This window comes from Oncorhynchus keta, chromosome 3 (assembly GCF_023373465.1).
Source record: "Oncorhynchus keta strain PuntledgeMale-10-30-2019 chromosome 3, Oket_V2, whole genome shotgun sequence".
NCBI classification, from domain to species: Eukaryota; Metazoa; Chordata; class Actinopteri; order Salmoniformes; family Salmonidae; genus Oncorhynchus; species Oncorhynchus keta.
Window position 1 is genome coordinate 33,355,757 of NC_068423.1, and position 20,774 is coordinate 33,376,530.

Below are 20,774 nucleotides of genomic sequence, written 5' to 3' on the forward strand. Positions count from 1 at the left end.
AAATATTATATAAATGTCCTAAAGCAAAAAATGCAAATAATACATTATCAGATAAAATTGCTTAAGAAAAGGGCACAAGACAGGGATGTCCTCTCTCCCCTTCATGTTTACGCTGGCAATTACATTTTTGGGGGCCTTGTTCTATACCAGGCGGTGTCAGGTCCTGGATGGCAGGGAGCTCAGCTCCAGTGATGTGTCCCTATATGGGTAGGAAGTACATGGGGGAAATTCTCAATTGGGCAAAAGGCTCATCTCCTCCGTCCTCTCTCGTCCGTGACCCTTAAACCGATAAGTGGTCGAGGAGAGTGTCAATTCATTAGTATTATTCAGTAGTATTCACACCTCCTACAGAACATTCTCTCCTTCTCTTCTCTCCTCTCTCTCTACAAAGCTGACAAAATAACTGTAGAAATGCCTTTCATCTTTCCTAGTAAACCCATTCGGGTTTATAGACAGACGGGTTTTTCATCTTGGTTTTCAATCTTCACCTGGTTTTTACTGTAGAAGGCTTTTATCATACTCCAGATTCAATGGGATGTTTTCTGGAATATGTCCCAAAATACTATTCCCCATATAGTGCACTACTTTTGACCAGGTCCATGTTTTATATACGGTATAGTAGTGCCCTAATATAGGGCATAGAGTGCCATTTGGGATACAGTCCTGGTTGTTCAAAGTGAAGAAGTGGGGAAATACTTTTTAGCTTCCTGTTGAGCTTTGAAACACGTCTGTGTCACAAATGGCCCCCTATTCCTTATGTAGCTCACTACTTTTGAGCACTATTAGAGAATAGGGTTTCATTTGGGATGCAAGCATGGCAGTGGTCTTTGTTTGTCCATAGTACTCCATACTCTGTCTTTTTTTTAAAATTAAACAAACTTTTCCTTTTGGACTTTTTCAGGAAAACAAGTACGGACTAAACTCTCTCAGGCGTTTAACCACTGGCTCAGTGTTCCCGAGGACAAACTTCAGGTAAGGACCGGAATGTTTCAATGAGGCTATTCCCCAAATGGGGAACCTGGTCAAAGGTAGTGCACTATTAAGGGAATAGGGATCCTATTATAGCATCCTTTTAACATTCTGCTTTATAAATACTCTGTAAATACGGGTTTGTATTAAAATCCTGAAAAACTCATGTAATTAGAACATGTTGTGTTCCAGGGCCTGTAAAAGTCATGGAAATTAGTTACATTTTGGTTCATGTAATTCATTTAGGCACACTTTTTTTTATTTTTTTTATTATTATTTTTTTTTTATGTATCAACCGCTTACAAATCTGGCACCACCTGAGTATGTGTGCCAATGCGAGTGGGCCATTGGTCACGGAGAGAGAGTGAGACGGTACAGCAGCAGGTATAACGTAATGACAACAGACTCTATCTAGATACAGAGCCTTAGGAGAGTATTCAGACCGCTTCAGTTTTTCAACATTTTGTTACGTTAAGTTGCCTTATTCTATAAAAGATTGAATTCTAAAATAAATCCTTAGCAATTTACACACAATATCCCATAATGCCAAACCTGAAAACAGATTTGCAAAAATGTATAAAAAACTTTTAAAAATAAAAGAAATACCTTATTTACAGAAGTATTCAGACCCTTTGCTATGAGACTCAAAATTGAGCTCCGGTGCATCCTGTTTCCATTAGTCATCCTTGATGTTTCTACAACTTGATTGGAGTCCACCTGTGGTAAATGTAATTGATTGGACAATATTTGGAAAGGCACACACCTGTCTATATAAGGTCCCACAGTTGACAGTGCATGTCAGAGCAGAAACCAAGCCATGAGGATGAAGGAATTGTCCGTAGAGCTCCGAGAGGATTGTGTCGAGGCTCAGATCTGGGGAATGGTACCAAGACATTTCTGCAGCACTCCACCAATCAGACCTTTATGGTAGAGTGGCCAGATGGAAGCCACTCCTCAGTAAAAGGCACATGACCGCCTGCTTGGAGTTTGCCAAAAGGCACCTAAAGACTCTCAGACCATGAGGATCAAGATTCTCTGGTCTGATGAAACCAAGATTAAACTCTTTGGCCTGAATGCCAAACGTCACGTCTGGAGGAAAGCTGGCACCATCCCTACGGTGATGCATGGTGGTGGCAGAATCCTGCTGTGGGGATGTTTTTCAGGGGCAGGGACTGGGAGACTAGTCAGGATCGAGGGAAAGAGAACCTTGATGAGAACCTGCTCTCAGGACCTCAAACTGGGGGTGAAGGTTCACCTTCCAACAGGACAATGACCATAAGCACACAGCCAAGACAACACAGGAGTGGCTTCAGGACAAGTCTCTGAGTGTATACTACTGCACTGTTGGAGCTAGCAACACAAGCATTTAGTTAGATACTACTGCGCTGTTGGAGCTAGGAACACAAGCATTTAGTTAGATACTACTGCACTGTTGGAGCTAGGAACACAAGCATTTAGTTAGATATTACTGTACTGTTGGAGCTAGCAACACAAGCATTTAGTTAGATATTACTGTACTGTTGGAGCTAGGAACACAAGCATTTAGTTAGATATTACTGTACTGTCGGAGCTGGGAACACAAGCATTTAGTTAATATTACTGTACTGTCGGAGCTGGGAACACAAGCATTTATAGATATTTGTATTTGAACACAAGCATTTAGTTAGATACTACTGCACTGTTGGAGCTAGGAACACAAGCATTTAGTTAGATATTACTGTACTGTTGGAGCTAGAAACACAAGCATTTAGTTAGATACTACTACACTGTTGGAGCTAGAACACAAGCATTTATCAGATATTACCTGTTGGAGCTATGAACACAAGTATTTAGTTAGATATTACTGCACTGTTGGGCAGCACAAGCATTTATCAGGTCCCTGTACTGTTGGAGCAGAACACAAGCATTTAGTTAGATATTACCCCTGGGAACACGGGCATTTAGTTAGATACTACCGGTACTGTTGGAGCTAGGAACACAAGCATTTAGTTAGATATTACTGTACTGTTGGAGCTAGCTCAAGCATTTAGTTAGATACTACTGCACTGTTGGAGCTGGGAACACAAGCATTTAGTTAGATATTACTGTACTGTTGGAGCTGGGAACACCCTACTGCACTGTTGGAGCTGGGAACACAAGCATTTAGTTAGATACTACTGCACTGTTGGAGCTGGGAACACAAGCATTTAGTTAGATATTACTGCACTCCCTGGGAACACAAGCATTTAGTTAGATATTACTGTACAGCTGGGAACACAAGCATTTAGTTAGATATTACTACACTGTTGGAGCTAGAACACAAGCATTTAGTTAGATATTACTGCACTGTTGGAGCTGGGAACACAAGCATTTAGTTAGATATTACTGTACTGTTGGAGCTGGGAACACAAGCATTTCGCTACACCGTTAATAACAGCTGCTAAATATGTGTATTTGACCAATACAATTTGATTTGAACTCCGGTCTCCTCGCGGGCAGCTCAACTCCGGTCCCCCTCGCGGGCAGCTCAACTCCGGTCCCCCTCGCGGGCAGCTCAACTCCGGTCCCCCTCGCGGGCAGCTCAACTCCGGTCCCCCTCGCGGGCAGCTCAACTCCGGTCCCCCTCGCGGGCAGCTCAACTCCGGTCCCCCTCGCGGGCAGCTCAACTCCGGTCCCCCTCGCGGGCAGCTCAACTCCGGTCCCCCTCGCGGGCAGCTCAACTCCGGTCCCCCTCGCGGGCAGCTCAACTCCGGTCCCCCTCACGGGCAGCTCAACTCCGGTCCCCCTCGCGGGCAGCTCAACTCCGGTCCCCCTCGCGGGCAGCTCAACTCCGGTCCCCCTCGCGGGCAGCTCAACTCCGGTCCCCCTCGCGGGCAGCTCAACTCCGGTCCCCCTCACGGGCAGCTCAACTCCGGTCCCCCTCACGGGCAGCTCAACTCCGGTCCCCTCACGGGCAGCTCCTGGGCTCTTGATATTCCAGTGAGCCCTATGCCCCTCTGACTTGAGGTAAATAGAAAATGAAAGGTGTATTTATACAGAATGCCAAATGAAGAGACATTTGTTCTGTTTGATTGGCATGTTGGCAGCCTCCATTTTTAAATGCAGAACATGTGACCAGATTCAGTGTGTGTGTACAAAGAGCTCCCGAAACAACGGGTGACATGTATCTGTTATTGTGTCACAGCACAGCGATTACACAGCTCTCCTCCCTATCAATTCAATTTCAATTTAATTCTCGCTCTCCTCTCTCTGCGCGCTCTCCTCTCTCTCTCTCCGCTCGCTCTCCTCTCTCTCTGCTCGCTCTCCTCTCTCTCTGCTCGCTCTCCTCTCTCTCTCTCTCTCTCCTCTCTCTCTCTCTCTCCGCTCGCTCTCTTCTCTCTCTCTGCTCGCTCTCCTCTCTCTCTCTCAGCTCGCTCTCCTCTCTCTCTCTCCTCTCTCTCTCTGCTCGCTCTCCTCTCTCTCTGCTCGCTCTCTTCTCTCTCTCAGCTCGCTCTCTCTCTCTCCGCTCGCTCTCCTCTCTCTCCGCTCGCTCTCCTTTCTCTCTCTCGCTCTCTGCTTCATCTCCCCCTCTCTCTTCATCTCTGTGCGGCAGCGTGGTTTATTTGGCAGTAAACTCTCCCTGAACCCGGCCAACAGACTGAGTGTGCTTGCCGCCATCATTAACAAGCGGTCTGTCAGGCACTGTAGTCAGTCGCCTCAACACCATGGAAACAGCACAGATACAGCCAGCCAGTGACTGGTTCACCCATGTCTCTGTCATCTGTCCGGCTGTTTTATTTATTCTCCATCAGGAAACACACACCTCTTTGCATGTTACTATTTCTATGATCCAGAGCTTCCATCTGTAGGCGTCTGACTCCTGAAACCCCTTGACCAGCTACAGCCTCTCTAGCAGCCTCCAGCCAAGAGCTGGCAATACAATTCTGACTGACTTGAGGTTCTCTGTACTGTGGCCCTGCCTGGGAACTGCAGCTAGTAATTAGTACAGTAGTTGCCTCTTGCTCTGTCTAGTGGTCTGTGGGTATACAGAGTCAGGGGAGCTCTGTAGGCTAGTAGTGTAGGGGTCAGGGGAGCTCTGTAGACTAGTAGTGTAGGGGTCAGGGGAGCTCTGTAGGCTAGTAGTGTAGGGGTCAGGGGAGCTCTGTAGGCTAGTAGTGTAGGGGTCAGGGGAGCTCTGTAGGCTAGTAGTGTAGGGGTCAGGGGAGCTCTGTAGTGTAGGGGTCAGGGGAGCTCTGTAGTGTAGGGGTCAGGGGAGCTCTGTAGTGTAGGGGTCAGGAGAGCTCTGTAGTGTAGGGGTCAGGAGAGCTCTGTAGACTAGTGGTGTAGGGGTCATGAGAGCTCAGTAGTGTAGGGGTCAGGGGAGCTCTGTAGACTAGTAGTGTAGGGGTCAGGGGAGCTCTGTAGACTAGTAGTGTAGGGGTCAGGGGAGCTCTGTAGGCTAGTAGTGTAGGGGTCAGGGGAGCTCTGTAGACTAGTAGTGTAGGGGTCAGGGGAGCTCTGTAGGCTAGTAGTGTAGGGGTCAGGGGAGCTCTGTAGACTAGTAGTGTAGGGGTCAGGGGAGCTCTGTAGACTAGTAGTGTCAGGGGGCTCTGTAGTGTAGGGGGGAGCTCTGTAGACTAGTAGTGTAGGGGTCAGGGGAGCTCTGTAGGCTAGTAGTGTAGGGGTCAGGAGAGCTCTGTAGACTAGTAGTGTAGGGGCTCAGTAGAGCTCTGTAGACTAGTAGTGTAGGGGTCAGGGAGCTCTGTAGCTGTAGTGGGTCAGGAGAGCTCTGTAGACTAGTAGTGTAGGGGTCAGGAGAGCTCTGTAGGGGTCAGACTAGTAGTGTAGGGGTCAGGAGAGCTCAGTAGTGTAGGGGTCAGGGAGCTCTGTAGACTAGTAGTGTAGGGGTCAGGGGAGCTCTGTAGTGTAGGGGTCAGGAGAGCTCTAGACTAGTAGTGTAGGGGTCAGGAGAGCTCTGTAGTGTAGGGTCAGGGGCTCTGTAGACTAGTAGTGTAGGGGTCAGGGAGCTCAGTAGTGTAGGGGTCAGGGGAGCTCTGTAGACTAGTAGTGTAGGGGTCAGGGGAGCTCTGTAGGCTAGTAGTGTAGGGGTCAGGAGAGCTCTGTAGACTAGTAGTGTAGGGGTCAGGAGAGCTCTGTAGACTAGTAGTGTAGGGGTCAGGAGAGCTCTGTAGGCTAGTAGTGTAGGGGTCAGGGGAGCTCTGTAGTCTAGTAGTGTAGGGGTCAGGGGAGCTCTGTAGACTAGTAGTGTAGGGGTCAGGAGAGCTCTGTAGACTAGTAGTGTAGGGGTCAGGAGAGCTCTGTAGTGTAGGGGTCAGGAGAGCTCTGTAGACTAGTAGTGTAGGGGTCAGGAGAGCTCTGTAGACTAGTAGTGTAGGGGTCAGGGGAGCTCTGTAGGCTAGTAGTGTAGGGGTCAGGAGAGCTCTGTAGACTAGTAGTGTAGGGGTCAGGGGAGCTCTGTAGTGTAGGGGTCAGGAGAGCTCTGTAGACTAGTAGTGTAGGGGTCAGGAGAGCTCTGTAGACTAGTAGTGTAGGGGTCAGGAGAGCTCTGTAGGCTAGTAGTGTAGGGGTCAGGGGAGCTCTGTAGTGTTGGTCATGGGAGCTCTGTAGACTAGTAGTGTAGGGGTCAGGGGAGCTCTGTAGACTAGTAGTGTAGGGGTCAGGGGAGCTCTGTAGTGTAGGGGTCAGGGGAGCTCTGTAGACTAGTACTGAGGCCAGTGTAGGGGTGTGGCAGACAGATGGACACTGGCTGGAGCAGCAGATTAATGCAGAGCTGTCCTGGGCTGTGTTCTAAATAGCCCCTTATTCCCTATATACAGTCGAAGTCAGAAGATTACATACACTGATGTTGGAGTCATTATAACTCGTTTTTCAACCACTCCACACATTTCTTGTTAACAAACTATAGTTTTAGCAAGTCTGTTAGGACATCTACTTTGTGCACGACACAAGTCATTTTTCCAACATTTGTTTACAGACAGATTATTTCACTTATAATTCACTGTATCACAATTCCAGTGGGTCAGAAGTTTACATACACTAAGTTGACTGTGCCTTTAAACAGCTTGGAAAATTCCAGAAAATGTCTGGCTTCTGATAGGCTAATTAACATAATTTGAGTCAATTGGAGGTGTACCTGTGGATGTATTTCAAGGCCTACCTTCAAGCTCAGTGCCTCTTTGCTTGACATCAGGTAAGACCTCATAAACAAATTGTACGTGCCAGGTTCGGAGGACTGAGGTTAGGGCTAGGAGGACTGAGGTTAGGGCTAGGAGGACTGAGGTTAGGGCTAGGAGGACTGAGGTTAGGGCTAGGAGGACTGAGGTTAGGGCTAGGAGGACTGAGGTTAGGGCTAGGAGGACTGAGGTTAGGGCTAGGAGGACTGAGGTTAGGGCTAGGAGGACTGGGGCTAGGAGGACTGGGGCTAGGAGGACTGGGGCTAGGAGGACTGAGGTTAGGGCTAGGAGGACTGAGGTTAGGGCTAGGAGGAATGAGGTTAGGGCTAGGGCTAGGAGGACTGAGGTTAGGGCTAGGGCTAGGAGGACTGATGTTAGGGCTAGGAGGACTGATGTTAGGGCTAGGAGGACTGAGGTTAGGGCTAGGAGGACTGAGGTTAGGAGGACTGGGGTTAGGGCTAGGAGGACTGAGGTTAGGGCTAGGGCTAGGAGGACTGATGTTAGGGCTAGGAGGACTGATGTTAGGGCTATGAGGACTGAGGTTAGGGCTAGGAGGACTGAGGTTAGGAGGACTGGGGTTAGGGCTAGGAGGACTGGGGCTAGGGTTAATGAAAAACCAGGCATTATACAGACACTTTCTCTTTCTGCCTGGAGCTGTTTTCTGACAGTGCGCCCCCTGGCTGTGGCAGAGAGACATGACACATCTATTCTCTGCCTGGAGCTGTTTTCTGATAGTGCGCCCCCTGGCTGTGGCAGAGAGACATGACACATCTATTCTCTGCCTGGAGCTGTTTTCTGATAGTGCGCCCCCTGGCTGTGGCAGAGAGACATGACACATCTATTCTCTGCCTGGAGCTGTTTTCTGATAGTGCGCCCCCTGGCTGTGGCAGATAGATAATAATAATATGTCGGGTTCGGGGCTAACGGGGGGGGGGGTTAATAAGCTGTGTTTGCTCGGGATGGAGAAAAGGTGTTCTACCAATCAGACCCTCGAGGACTGGCGTTGCCCACCCCTCCCCCCTTTTAAATTAAATTCCTCTCTAACAAACACGTATTATATTCAACAGACTAAGTTCCTAAACAACAAATCTAACAAGATGAGCACTTTATGTCCACCGACAGCTATGCAGGTACAAAATGGCACCCTATGAAGTACACTACTTACTCCGTGAATCTCAATCTCTCTCCAAATTACATGCCCTCTCACACAGTGCAGCCTTGTCAGGTAGTTCCCCCTACTGGAGAATAGCTGTAGCACAGCAGGACTCTGAGGATGGCTCGATGGTAAACTCTGCGGTGAAGGCCTGGAACGTCTCTTCTGGCCTGTGACTGACTACAACTTCTCGGGAGTTTTACCTAGCTACTGTGCCTCTGCATTGCTTGCTCATTGTTGTTGTTGTTGTCGTTGTTGTTGTCGTTGTTGTTGTTGTCTGGGTATCTGTAAAGCACGTTGAAAACTGCTGATGTTAAAAAAAGGGTTTTTATAAAAACCAATGTGATTAACTCAATGTGCCAAGTTGTATGTGTAATATCTTGATATGAATAGACCAGACGGGAACACCTCTTGAGATGCTATCAACCATAGAGGATGGTTTTGTTTTCCGCTTGTGTCCTGTTCCTCTGGGGGAAGAAATAATACATATTCAAGGATTTTTAAAATTGTTTTAATTAACAAGCTGTCATCAAGGCAAAGGGTGGCTACTTTGCAGAATCTTCATTCAATTTGTTTAACACCTTTTTTGGGGGGGTTACTACATGAGTCCATATGTGCTATTTCATAGTTTTGATGTCTTCACTATTATTCTACGATGTATAAAATAGTGAAAGTAAAGAAAAACCTTGGAATGAATAGGTGTGTACAAACTGTTGACTGGTACTGTATATACCAAACAAACTGAAATGAAACTGTAGGATTCCACATGTTTAAACAGCTGTGAGAAACCACATGAAACTGTCTGTTGCCTAGGTGATCATACAAGTGACAGAGATGCTACACAACGCCAGTCTCCTGATAGATGACATTGAGGACAGTTCTACACTGAGGAGAGGTTTCCCTGTCGCCCACAGCATCTACGGAGTCCCCTCTGTTATCAACTCTGCCAACTACGTCTACTTCCTGGGACTGGAGAAGGTGAGAGTCATTGATTGGTTGATTTTTGATCAGCGTGTTCACCAGACAGCATTATAACCCATGTGTTGTTGGTATTATTAGGTGCTGACCCTGGATCACCCCGAGGCAGTGCCGGTGTTCACCAGACAGCATTATAACCCATGTGTTGTTGGTATTATTAGGTGCTAACCCTGGATCACCCCGAGGCAGTGCCGGTGTTCACCAGACAGCATTATAACCCATGTGTTGTTGGTATTATTAGGTGCTAACCCTGGATCACCCCGAGGCAGTGCCGGTGTTCACCAGACAGCATTATAACCCATGTGTTGTTGGTATTATTAGGTGCTGACCCTGGATCACCCCGAGGCAGTGCATGTGTTCACCAGACAGCTGTTGGAGCTGCATCGCGGCCAGGGCCTAGACATCCACTGGAGGGACACCTACACCTGTCCCACAGAGAGCCAGTACCGTACCATGGTCCTCCAGAAGACGGGGGGTCTGTTTGGCCTGGCCGTGGGGCTCATGCAGCTGTTCTCTGGCTGGAAACGAGACCTTAAGGTACATTTTATTATATCGACTATTTTATTCTAATTTTATTTCCTGCATATTTATTTTAATATGTTGCTGTTAATGCTGCAACTTCATCTTCAAAACGTATTTGGCTACTATTTAAAAATATATATAGTCAGTTTCGGACAGCTGAAGCTTTTTGAAGTTTTTCTAGTAAGTTGACGAGAGGACGGCTTTGTAATGCAGTTACAGTTATACAGTCCCGTGTATATTGGATTGGCAGGCACCTCGGAGCCTGGTGGTTCCTGTAGGGGGTTTCATCTTTGTTTCTTGCTCTTTGGTGTTTTTAGGCGGGATATCTGTTTAAACTAGTTAGGGATATCTGTTGAAACTAGTTAGGGATATCTGTTGAAACTAGTTAGGGATAGGGGGATATCTGTTGAAACTAGTTAGGGATAGGGGGATATCTGTTGAAACTAGTTAGGGATAGGCAGGATATCTGTTTAAACTAGTTAGGGATAGGCAGGATATCTGTTTAAACTAGTTAGGGATAGGGGATATCTGTTGAAACTAGTTAGGGATAGGGGGATATCTGTTTAAACTAGTTAGGGATAGGGGGATATCTGTTGAAACTAGTTAGGGATAGGGGGATATCTGTTGAAACTAGTTAGGGATAGGGGGATATCTGTTGAAACTAGTTAGGGATAGGCAGGATATCTGTTTAAACTAGTTAGGGATAGGCAGGATATCTGTTTAAACTAGTTAGGGATAGGGGGGATATCTGTTGAAACTAGTTAGGGATATCTGTTGAAACTAGTTAGGGATAGGGGGGATATCTGTTGAAACTAGTTAGGGATAGGTGGGATATCTGTTTAAACTAGTTAGGGATATCTGTTGAAACTAGTTAGGGATAGGCGGGATATCTGTTGAAACTAGTTAGGGATAGGCAGGATATCTGTTTAAACTAGTTAGGGATAGGCAGGATATATGTTTAAACTAGTTAGGGATATCTGTTGAAACTAGTTAGGGATAGGCGGGATATCTGTTGAAACTAGTTAGGGATAGGGGGATATCTGTTGAAACTAGTTAGGGATATCTGTTGAAACTAGTTAGGGATAGGTGGGATATCTGTTTAAACTAGTTAGGGATATCTGGGATATCTGTTTAAACTAGTTAGGGATAGGGGGATATCTGTTTAAACTAGTTAGGGATATCTGTTGAAACTAGTTAGGGATAGGCAGGATATCTGTTGAAACTAGTTAGGGATAGGTGGGATATCTGTTTAAACTAGTTAGGGATATCTGTTGAAACTAGTTAGGGATAGGCAGGATATCTGTTGAAACTAGTTAGGGATAGGCGGGATATCTGTTTAAACTAGTTAGGGATATCTGTTGAAACTAGTTAGGGATAGGTGGGATATCTGTTTAAACTAGTTAGGGATATCTGTTGAAACTAGTTAGGGATATCTGTTTAAACTAGTTAGGATAGGGGATATCTGTTTAAACTAGTTAGGGATATCTGTTGAAACTAGTTAAGGATAGGCAGGATATCTGTTGAAACTAGTTAGGGATAGGGGGATATCTGTTAAAACTAGTTAGGATAGGGGGATATCTGTTTAAACTAGTTAGGGATATCTGTTTAAACTAGTTAGGATAGGGGGATATCTGTTTAAACTAGTTAGGGATAGGGGATATCTGTTTAAACTAGGGGGATATCTGTTTAAACTAGTTAGGGATAGGGGGATATCTGTTGAAACTAGTTAGGGATATCTGTTTAAACTAGTTAGGATAGGGGGATATCTGTTGAAACTAGTTAGGATAGGGGGATATCTGTTTAAACTAGTTAGGGATAGGGGGATATCTGTTTAAACTAGTTAGGGATATCTGTTTAAACTAGTTAGGGATAGGGGGATATCTGTTTAAACTAGTTATGGATATCTGTTTAAACTAGTTAGGGATAGGGGGATATCTGTTTAAACTAGTTAGGGATAGGGGGATATCTGTTTAAACTAGTTAGGGATAGGGGGATATCTGTTTAAACTAGTTAGGGATAGGGGATATCTGTTTAAACTAGTTAGGGATAGGGGGATATCTGTTTAAACTAGTTAGGGATAGGGGGATATCTGTTTAAACTAGTTAGGGATAGGGGGATATCTGTTTAAACTAGTTAGGGATAGGGGGATATCTGTTTAAACTAGTTAGGGATATCTGTTTAAACTAGTTAGGGATAGGGGGATATCTGTTTAAACTAGTTAGGGATATCTGTTTAAACTAGTTAGGGATAGGGGGATATCTGTTTAAACTAGTTAGGGATATCTGTTTAAACTAGGGGATATCTGTTTAAACTAGTTAGGGATAGGGGATATCTGTTTAAACTAGTTAGGATAGGGGGGATATCTGTTTAAACTAGTTAGGGATAGGGGGATATCTGTTTAAACTAGTTAGGGATAGGGGATATCTGTTTAAACTAGTTAGGATATCTGTTTAAACTAGTTAGGGATATCTGTTTAAACTAGTTATGGATAGGGGGATATCTGTTGAAACTAGTTAGGGATATCTGTTTAAACTAGTTAGGATAGGGGATATCTGTTGAAACTAGTTAGGATAGGGGGATATCTGTTGAAACTAGTTAGGGATATCTGTTTAAACTAGTTATGGATAGGGGATATCTGTTGAAACTAGTTAGGGATATCTGTTTAAACTAGTTAGGGATAGGGGATATCTGTTGAAACTAGTTAGGGATAGGGGATATCTGTTGAAACTAGTTAGGATAGGCAGGATATCTGTTTAAACTAGTTAGGGATAGGCAGGATATCTGTTTAAACTAGTTAGGATATCTGTTTAAACTAGTTAGGATAGGGGGATATCTGTTGAAACTAGTTATGGATAGGCAGGATATCTGTTTAAACTAGTTAGGATAGGGGATATCTGTTGAAACTAGTTAGGGATATCTGTTTAAACTAGTTAGGATAGGGGATATCTGTTTAAACTAGTTAGGATAGGGGGATATCTGTTGAAACTAGTTAGGATAGGGGGATATCTGTTGAAACTAGTTAGGGATATCTGTTGAAACTAGTTAGGGATAGGGGGATATCTGTTTAAACTAGTTAGGGATAGGGGGGATATCTGTTTAAACTAGTTAGGGATATCTGTTTAAACTAGTTAGGGATATCTGTTTAAACTAGTTAAGGATATCTGTTTAAACTAGTTAGGAATAGGCAGGATATCTGTTGAAACTAGTTAGGGATAGGGGGATATCTGTTGAAACTAGTTGGGGATATCTGTTTAAACTAGTTAGGGATATCTGTTGAAACTAGTTAGGAATAGGCAGGATATCTGTTGAAACTAGTTAGGGATAGGCAGGATATCTGTTGAAACTAGTTAGGGATAGGCGGGATATCTGTTTAAACTAGTTAGGGATATCTGTTGAAACTAGTTAGGATAGGGGATATCTGTTTAAACTAGTTAGGATATCTGTTGAAACTAGTTAGGATAGGGATATCTGTTGAAACTAGTTAGGATAGGGGGATATCTGTTAAAACTAGGGGATAGGGGATATCTGTTTAAACTAGTTAGGGATATCTGTTTAAACTAGTTAGGGATAGGGGGATATCTGTTTAAACTAGTTAGGATAGGGGGATATCTGTTTAAACTAGTTAGGGATATCTGTTTAAACTAGTTAGGATAGGGGGATATCTGTGAAACTAGTTAGGGATATCTGTTTAAACTAGTTAGGGATAGGGGGATATCTGTTGAAACTAGTTAGGGATAGGGGGATATCTGTTTAAACTAGTTAGGGATAGGGGATATCTGTTTAAACTAGTTAATATCTGTTTAAACTAGTTAGGGATAGGGGGATATCTGTTGAAACTAGTTAGGACATCTGTTTAAACTAGTTAGGGATAGGGGGATATCTGTTTAAACTAGTTAGGGATAGGGGATATCTGTTGAAACTAGTTAGGATAGGGGATATCTGTTTAAACTAGTTAGGATAGGGGATATCTGTTTAAACTAGTTAGGGATATCTGTTTAAACTAGTTAGGGATAGGGGGATATCTGTTTAAACTAGTTAGGATAGGGGGATATCTGTTTAAACTAGTTAGGATAGGGGATATCTGTTTAAACTAGTTAGGGATAGGGGGATATCTGTTTAATCTGTTTAAACTAGTTAGGATAGGGATATCTGTTGAAACTAGTTAGGATATCTGTTTAAACTAGTTAGGATAGGGGGATATCTGTTTAAACTAGTTAGGGATATCTGTTTAAACTAGTTAGGGATATCTGTTTAAACTAGTTAGGATAGGGGATATCTGTTTAAACTAGTTAGGGATAGGGGGATATCTGTTTAAACTAGTTAGGATATATCTGTTGAAACTAGTTAGGATATCTGTTTAAACTAGTTAGGATAGGATATCTGTTGAAACTAGTTAGGATATCTGTTTAAACTAGTTAGGATAGGGGGATATCTGTTTAAACTAGTTAGGGATATCTGTTTAAACTAGTTTGGATAGGGATATCTGGAAACTAGGATATCTGTTTAAACTAGTAGGATAGGGGGATATCTGTTGAAACTAGTTAGGGATAGGGGGATATCTGTTGAAACTAGTTAGGGATAGGCAGGATATCTGTTTAAACTAGTTAGGATAGGCAGGATATCTGTTTAAACTAGTTAGGGATATCTGTTTAAACTAGTTAGGATAGGGGGATATCTGTTGAAACTAGTTATGGATAGGCAGGATATCTGTTTAAACTAGTTAGGATAGGGGATATCTGTTGAAACTAGTTAGGGATATCTGTTTAAACTAGTTAGGATATCTGTTTAAACTAGTTAGGATAGGGGATATCTGTTTAAACTAGTTAGGATATCTGTTAGGGATAGGCAGGATATCTGTTGAAACTAGTTAGGATAGGGGGATATCTGTTAAAACTAGTTAGGATAGGGGATATCTGTTTAAACTAGTTAGGGATAGGGGGGATATCTGTTTAAACTAGTTAGGATAGGGGGATATCTGTTTAAACTAGTTAGGATATCTGTTTAAACTAGTTAGGGATAGGGGATATCTGTTGAAACTAGTTAGGATATCTGTTTAAACTAGTTAGGATAGGGGGATATCTGTTGAAACTAGTTAGGATAGGGGGATATCTGTTTTAGGGATAGGGGTTTAAACTAGGATATCTGTTTAAACTAGTTAGGATAGGGGGATATCTGTTGAAACTAGTTAGGATATCTGTTTAAACTAGTTAGGATAGGGGGATATCTGTTTAAACTAGTTAGGATAGGGGATATCTGTTGAAACTAGTTAGGGGATATCTGTTTAAACTAGTTAGGGATAGGCAGGATATCTGTTTAAACTAGTTAGGGATAGGGGATATCTGTTTAAACTAGTTAGGGATAGGGGATATCTGTTTAAACTAGTTAGGATAGGGGGATATCTGTTTAAACTAGTTAGGATAGGCAGGATATCTGTTTAAACTAGTTAGGGATATCTGTTTAAACAGGATATCTGTTTAAACTAGTTAGGGATATCTGTTTAAACTAGTTAGGATAGGGGGGGGATATCTGTTAAAACTAGTTATGGATAGGCAGGATATCTGTTTAAACTAGTTAGGGATAGGCAGGATATCTGTTTAAACTAGTTAGGGATAGGGATATCTGTTTAAACTAGTTAGGATAGGGGGATATCTGTTGAAACTAGTTAGGATAGGCAGGATATCTGTTGAAACTAGTTAGGGATAGGGGATATCTGTTGAAACTAGTTAGGGATAGTTAGGGATATCTGTTTAAACTAGTTAGGGATAGGGGATATCTGTTTAAACTAGTTAGGGATATCTGTTTAAACTAGTTAGGGATAGGGGGATATCTGTTTAAACTAGTTAGGGATAGGATAGGATATCTGTTTAAAAAACTAGTTAGTTAGGGGGATATCTGTTTAAACTAGTTAGGATAGGCAGGATATCTGTTTTAGTTAAACTAGTTATAGGGGGATATCTGTTTAAATAGATAGGGGCGGGATATCTGTTTAAACTAGTTAGGATAGGGGGATAGTTGTTTAAACTAGGGATATCTGTTTAAACTAGTTAGGATATCTGTTTAAACTAGTTAGGATAGGGGATATCTGTTGAAACTAGTTTAGGATAGGGGATATCTGTTTAAACTAGTAGGATAGGGGATATCTGTTTAAACTAGTTAGGGATATCTGTTGAAACTAGGGATATCTGTTTAAACTAGTTAGGGATATCTGTTTAAACTAGTTAGGATATCTGTTTAAACTAGTTAGGGATATCTGTTTAAACTAGTTAGGATAGGGGGATATATCTGTTAAAACTAGTTAGGGATAGGCAGGATATCTGTTGAAACTAGTTAGGGATAGGGGATATCTGTTAAAACTAGTTAGGGATATCTGTTGAAACTAGTTGTAGGCAGGATAAAACTAGTTAGGATAGGGGGATATCTGTTTAAACTAGTTAGGATATCTGTTAAAACTAGTTAGGGATAGGGGATATCTGTTTAAACTGGATATCTGTTGAAACTAGTTAGGGATAGGGGATATCTGTTTAAACTAGTTAGGGATATCTGGCAGGATATCTGTTTAAACTAGTTAGGATAGGGGGATATCTGTTTAAACTAAATATCTAAACTAGTTAGGATAGGGGGATATCTGTTTAAACAGGATATCTGTTTAAACTAGTTAGGATAGGGGGATATCTGGAAACTAGTTAGGGATAGGGGGATATCTGTTTAAACTAGTTAGGGATAGGGGGATATCTGTTTAAACTAGTTAGGGATATCTGTTTAAACTAGTTAGGGATAGGGGGATATCTGTTGAAACTAGTTAGGGGGATATCTGTTTAAACAGGATATCTGTTAAAACTAGTTATCTGGATAGGGGATATCTGTTTAAACTAGTTAGGGATATCTGGAAACTAGGGATATCTGTTTAAACTAGTTAGGATAGGGGGATATCTGTTTAAACTAGTTAGGGATATCTGTTAAACTAGATAGGATAATAGGGATATCTGTTTAAACTAGGTTAGGGATAGGGGGATATCTGTTTAAACTAGTTAGGATAGGGGATATCTGTTTAAACTAGTTAGGATATCTGTTTAAACTAGTTAGGATAGGGGGATATCTGTTGAAACTAGTTAGGATATCTGTTTAAACTAGTTAGGATAGGGGGATATCTGTTTAAACTAGTTAGGGATATCTGTTTAAACTAGTTAGGATATCTGTTTAAACTAGTTAGGGATAGGGGATATCTGTTTAAACTAGTTAGGGATAGGGGATATCTGTTTAAACTAGTTAGGATAGGGGATATCTGTTTAAACTAGTTAAGTTAGGGATATCTGTTTAAACTAGTTAGGGATAGGATATCTGTTGAAACTAGTTAGGATATCTGTTTAAACTAGTTAGGGATATCTGGGGATATCTGTTTAAACTAGTTTAGGGGGATATCTGTTTAAACTAGTTAGGATAGGGATATCTGTTTAAACTAGTATGGATAGGGGGATATCTGTTGAAACTAGGGGATATCTGTTTAAACTAGTTAGGATAGGGATATCTGTTGAAACTAGTTAGGATAGGGGGATATCTGTTGAAACTAGTTAGGGATAGGCAGGATATCTGTTTAAACTAGTTAGGGATAGGGGGATATCTGTTTAAACTAGTTAGGGATATCTGTTTAAACTAGTTAGGATAGGGGATATCTGTTGAAACTAGTTAGGGATATCTGTTTAAACTAGGGGATAGGGGATATCTGTTGAAACTAGTTAGGGAGTTAGGATAGGGGGATATCTGTTTGAAACTAGTTAGGGATAGGGGGATATCTGTTTAAACTAGTTAGGGATAGGGGGATATCTGTTTAAACTAGTTAGGATAGGCAGGATATCTGTTAAACTAGTTAGGGATAGGCAGGATATCTGTTGAAACTAGTTAGGGATAGGCAGGATATCTGTTTAAACTAGTTAGGGATAGGGGATATCTGTTTAAACTAGTTAGGGATATCTGTTTAAACTAGTTAGGGATATCTGTTTAAACCAGGGGATATCTGTTTAAACTAGTTAGGGATAGGGGATAGCTGTTTAAACTAGTTAGGGATATATGTTTAAACTAGTTAGGGATAGGGGGATATCTGTTTAAACTAGTTAGGATATCTGAGTTAGGATAGGGGGATATCTGTTTAAACTAGTTAGGGATATATGTTTAAACTAGTTAGGGATAGGGGGATATCTGTTGAAACTAGTTAGGGATGGGGGATATCTGTTTAAACTAGTTAGGGATAGGGGGATATCTGTTTAAACTAGTTAGGGGGTTTTAACTAGTTAGGGATAGGGGATATCTGTTTAAACTAGTTAGGGATATCTGTTTAAACTAGTTAGGGATAGGGGGATATCTGTTTAAACTAGTTAGGGATAGGCAGGATATCTGTTAAGCACTTTGTGACAACTGCTTCATAAAAAAATGTTTGACTTTTGACCCCTCTAGCCTCTCCTGGATACGTTAGGACTCTTCTTCCAGATCAGAGACGACTACGCCAACCTGAACTCAACAGAGTACATTGAGAACAAGTCCTTCTGTGAGGATCTGACCGAGGGGAAGTTCTCCTTCCCCACCATCCATGCCATCTGGTCCCGTCCAGAGAGCACTCAGGTTCAGAACATCCTGAGACAGAGGACGGAGAACGTGGACATTAAGAGGTACTGTGTGGACTACCTGGAGAAGGCAGGCTCCTTCGCCTACACCAGAGAGACCCTGAGAGGGCTGGAGGTCGAGGCATACCGCCTTATCACTGATCTGGGGGGAAACCCTGAGCTGGAGGCGTTGGTGAAACACCTCAGTAAGATGTTTAGGGAGCCTGAGACAAAATCTGTCCCTGAAGAGGACTGACCACATCTACCAGTCAGAGCCGCAGTCCAGCCACACAGAACACTGACATCATGCTCACCACACTGTCGCACGGCTGGATTATACAGAGTCCCCCTGAGCATGACAACTATACCAAAACCAAGAACTCACAGCTTCACAAACCTTGTCTTTCTAGTCGTACTCTAGACAAATGTCAAACACAACACATGATTATACATATGGAGAAGAGGAGATATGTTTACCACATGGACTTGTCAGAACGCTGTCTCTACAAAATCTTAAAAAATTCTAAGTGTTAATTGCAGCTTCAAGTTTATTTTATTTTTTTTAACGTTTTTTTTATTTCAATACTAAATGGAAATGAGTTTCCCGGCTTTAGTGAAATGCCAAGTGTCAATGAGGTGTAGAGGAAAATATGAGGTCAGCTTTCTGAGGAAGGTACAACCAGAGTGTGGTGTTCGGTGTGCGTTAGATGAATGAATGTTCTATCAACGTGTTTGGTTATTGTCTGCTAGCTTCACCTAAAGTTGAAGTGTGTTTCTGGTTCAACACTTAGTGTCTCCAGATTCACAGCACGTTCTCCACGTTATTACATTTGTTTACGTTGATACTGTACACTGCATATGGCTTTTATGTAACAAACATGAATTTATTGAATAAAAACTTTTTTTTTTGACAAATGGCATTTCATTTATTTTGGGCAGGATTAAATCCTCATGGCAGCTTTTTAAAAACATTTGAATCAATGTTCCCACGTATGCAGAGACTGCCTACACGATAAACTCGGCATGTTGGCTGAATCAGAAATACTAATTGAATCCAGCCCTTAGCCAGGATAGTCCTCTCTAACACTTGCTACTGTTGGGATCCTCCCAACCAGACCGGTCCCTGCTACACCAGGCTAGGGGTCTGGGTCCGAAGTGGCACCTTAAGGGACTGAGACGAGTCACAAAGGGCCCGATTTAGACCTGGGAAATGTAAGCCTTTCCCTCACACTTCTCAGTAGGTGGTATTGACTTACCTTATGATGGTGTGGCTCCCTTTTTAGTACACCCTGAATCATTTTGAATTCAACTGCTGAAAACCCTCTCCACTTGATGGCCAATATATTTTCTCGTGTATCACTAAGTAGGGTCATTACTTATTTTAGTTACGTGAAAGTTACAATGTGAAATTGTATAAGTTGTTTTATAATGTGTCTGAAATGCTTTCTCAATATAGTAACAGTCTGGTTTTGGTTTGGTTTTTGGTTTTTCATATTTTCATTATATTTGTCATGCATTTGAGCTTGTTCCCTCGGACGTGAATACACCTCAGACGCGAGTACACCTCAGACGCGAGTACACCTCAGACGCGAGTACACCTCAGACGCGAGTACACCTCAGCGATTTATAACTATGTTCACCAGAGAGGTGAGTTCCAGGCTTTTTAAAAATAAATAATTAAAATAAAAAATATATATAATATATAAAATATAAACAAATAACTGGTCAATCTCATGAAAAATAATTACAATTTGGTCTATTTAGGCAGAAATCTAAACTTTACCATAATGTTCAATGAAGTATGTGTGTTTTATTAGGTCTACTAATAATGATGTATAATATTTAACATGGTAGAAATAGGGAACAGAGAGTCAGGGTGTATCATGTAAAACTCTGTAGAGTGCCTAAAGGAAACATTTGGTATAACATCTTCAGCACAGGCATGTACCCATTTGGTATAACATCTTCAGCACAGGCATGTACCCATTTGGTATAACATCTTCAGCACAGGCATGTACCCATTTGGTATAACATCTTCAGCACAGGCATGTACCCATTTGGTATAACATCTTCAGCACAGGCATGTACCCATTTGGTATAACATCTTCAGCACAGGTATGTACCCATTTGGTATAACATCTTCAGCACAGGTATGTACCCATTTTGGTTTGCATTTCCAAGTTTTCATCCCTTCAAGTTAAAAGGCCATAGAATATTATTATTTTAATATTCTGCACAATGGCAGCGTTCTCATAAAGTTCACTGTGGGGGAAAGATCAAATCAAATGTATTTATAAAGCCCTTCTTACATCAGCTGATGTCTCAAAGTGCTGTACAGAAACCCAGCCTAAAACCCCCAAACAGCAAGCAATGCAGGTGTAGAAGCACGGTGGCTACGAAAAACTC

The 20,774-nt window shown here is 42.3% G+C and overlaps 1 protein-coding gene across 4 annotated transcripts in view; it reads left to right on the forward strand.

Moving 5' to 3' along the window:
* The window catches only part of ggps1 (geranylgeranyl diphosphate synthase 1), a 38,008-nt gene extending 18,731 nt beyond the window's left edge, over nt 1-19,277 (forward strand). For all 4 annotated transcript variants that reach the window (XM_052496768.1, XM_035762960.2, XM_035762959.2 and 1 more), the window contains 4 exons: nt 902-972; nt 9,088-9,252; nt 9,574-9,789; nt 18,223-19,277. In XM_052496768.1, coding sequence (XP_052352728.1) covers nt 902-972; nt 9,088-9,252; nt 9,574-9,789; nt 18,223-18,624 — 854 coding nt within the window. In that variant the 3' untranslated portion in view covers nt 18,625-19,277. The remainder of the gene's footprint in view (nt 1-901; nt 973-9,087; nt 9,253-9,573; nt 9,790-18,222) is intronic.
* Nucleotides 19,278-20,774: the final 1,497 nt, after the last annotated feature.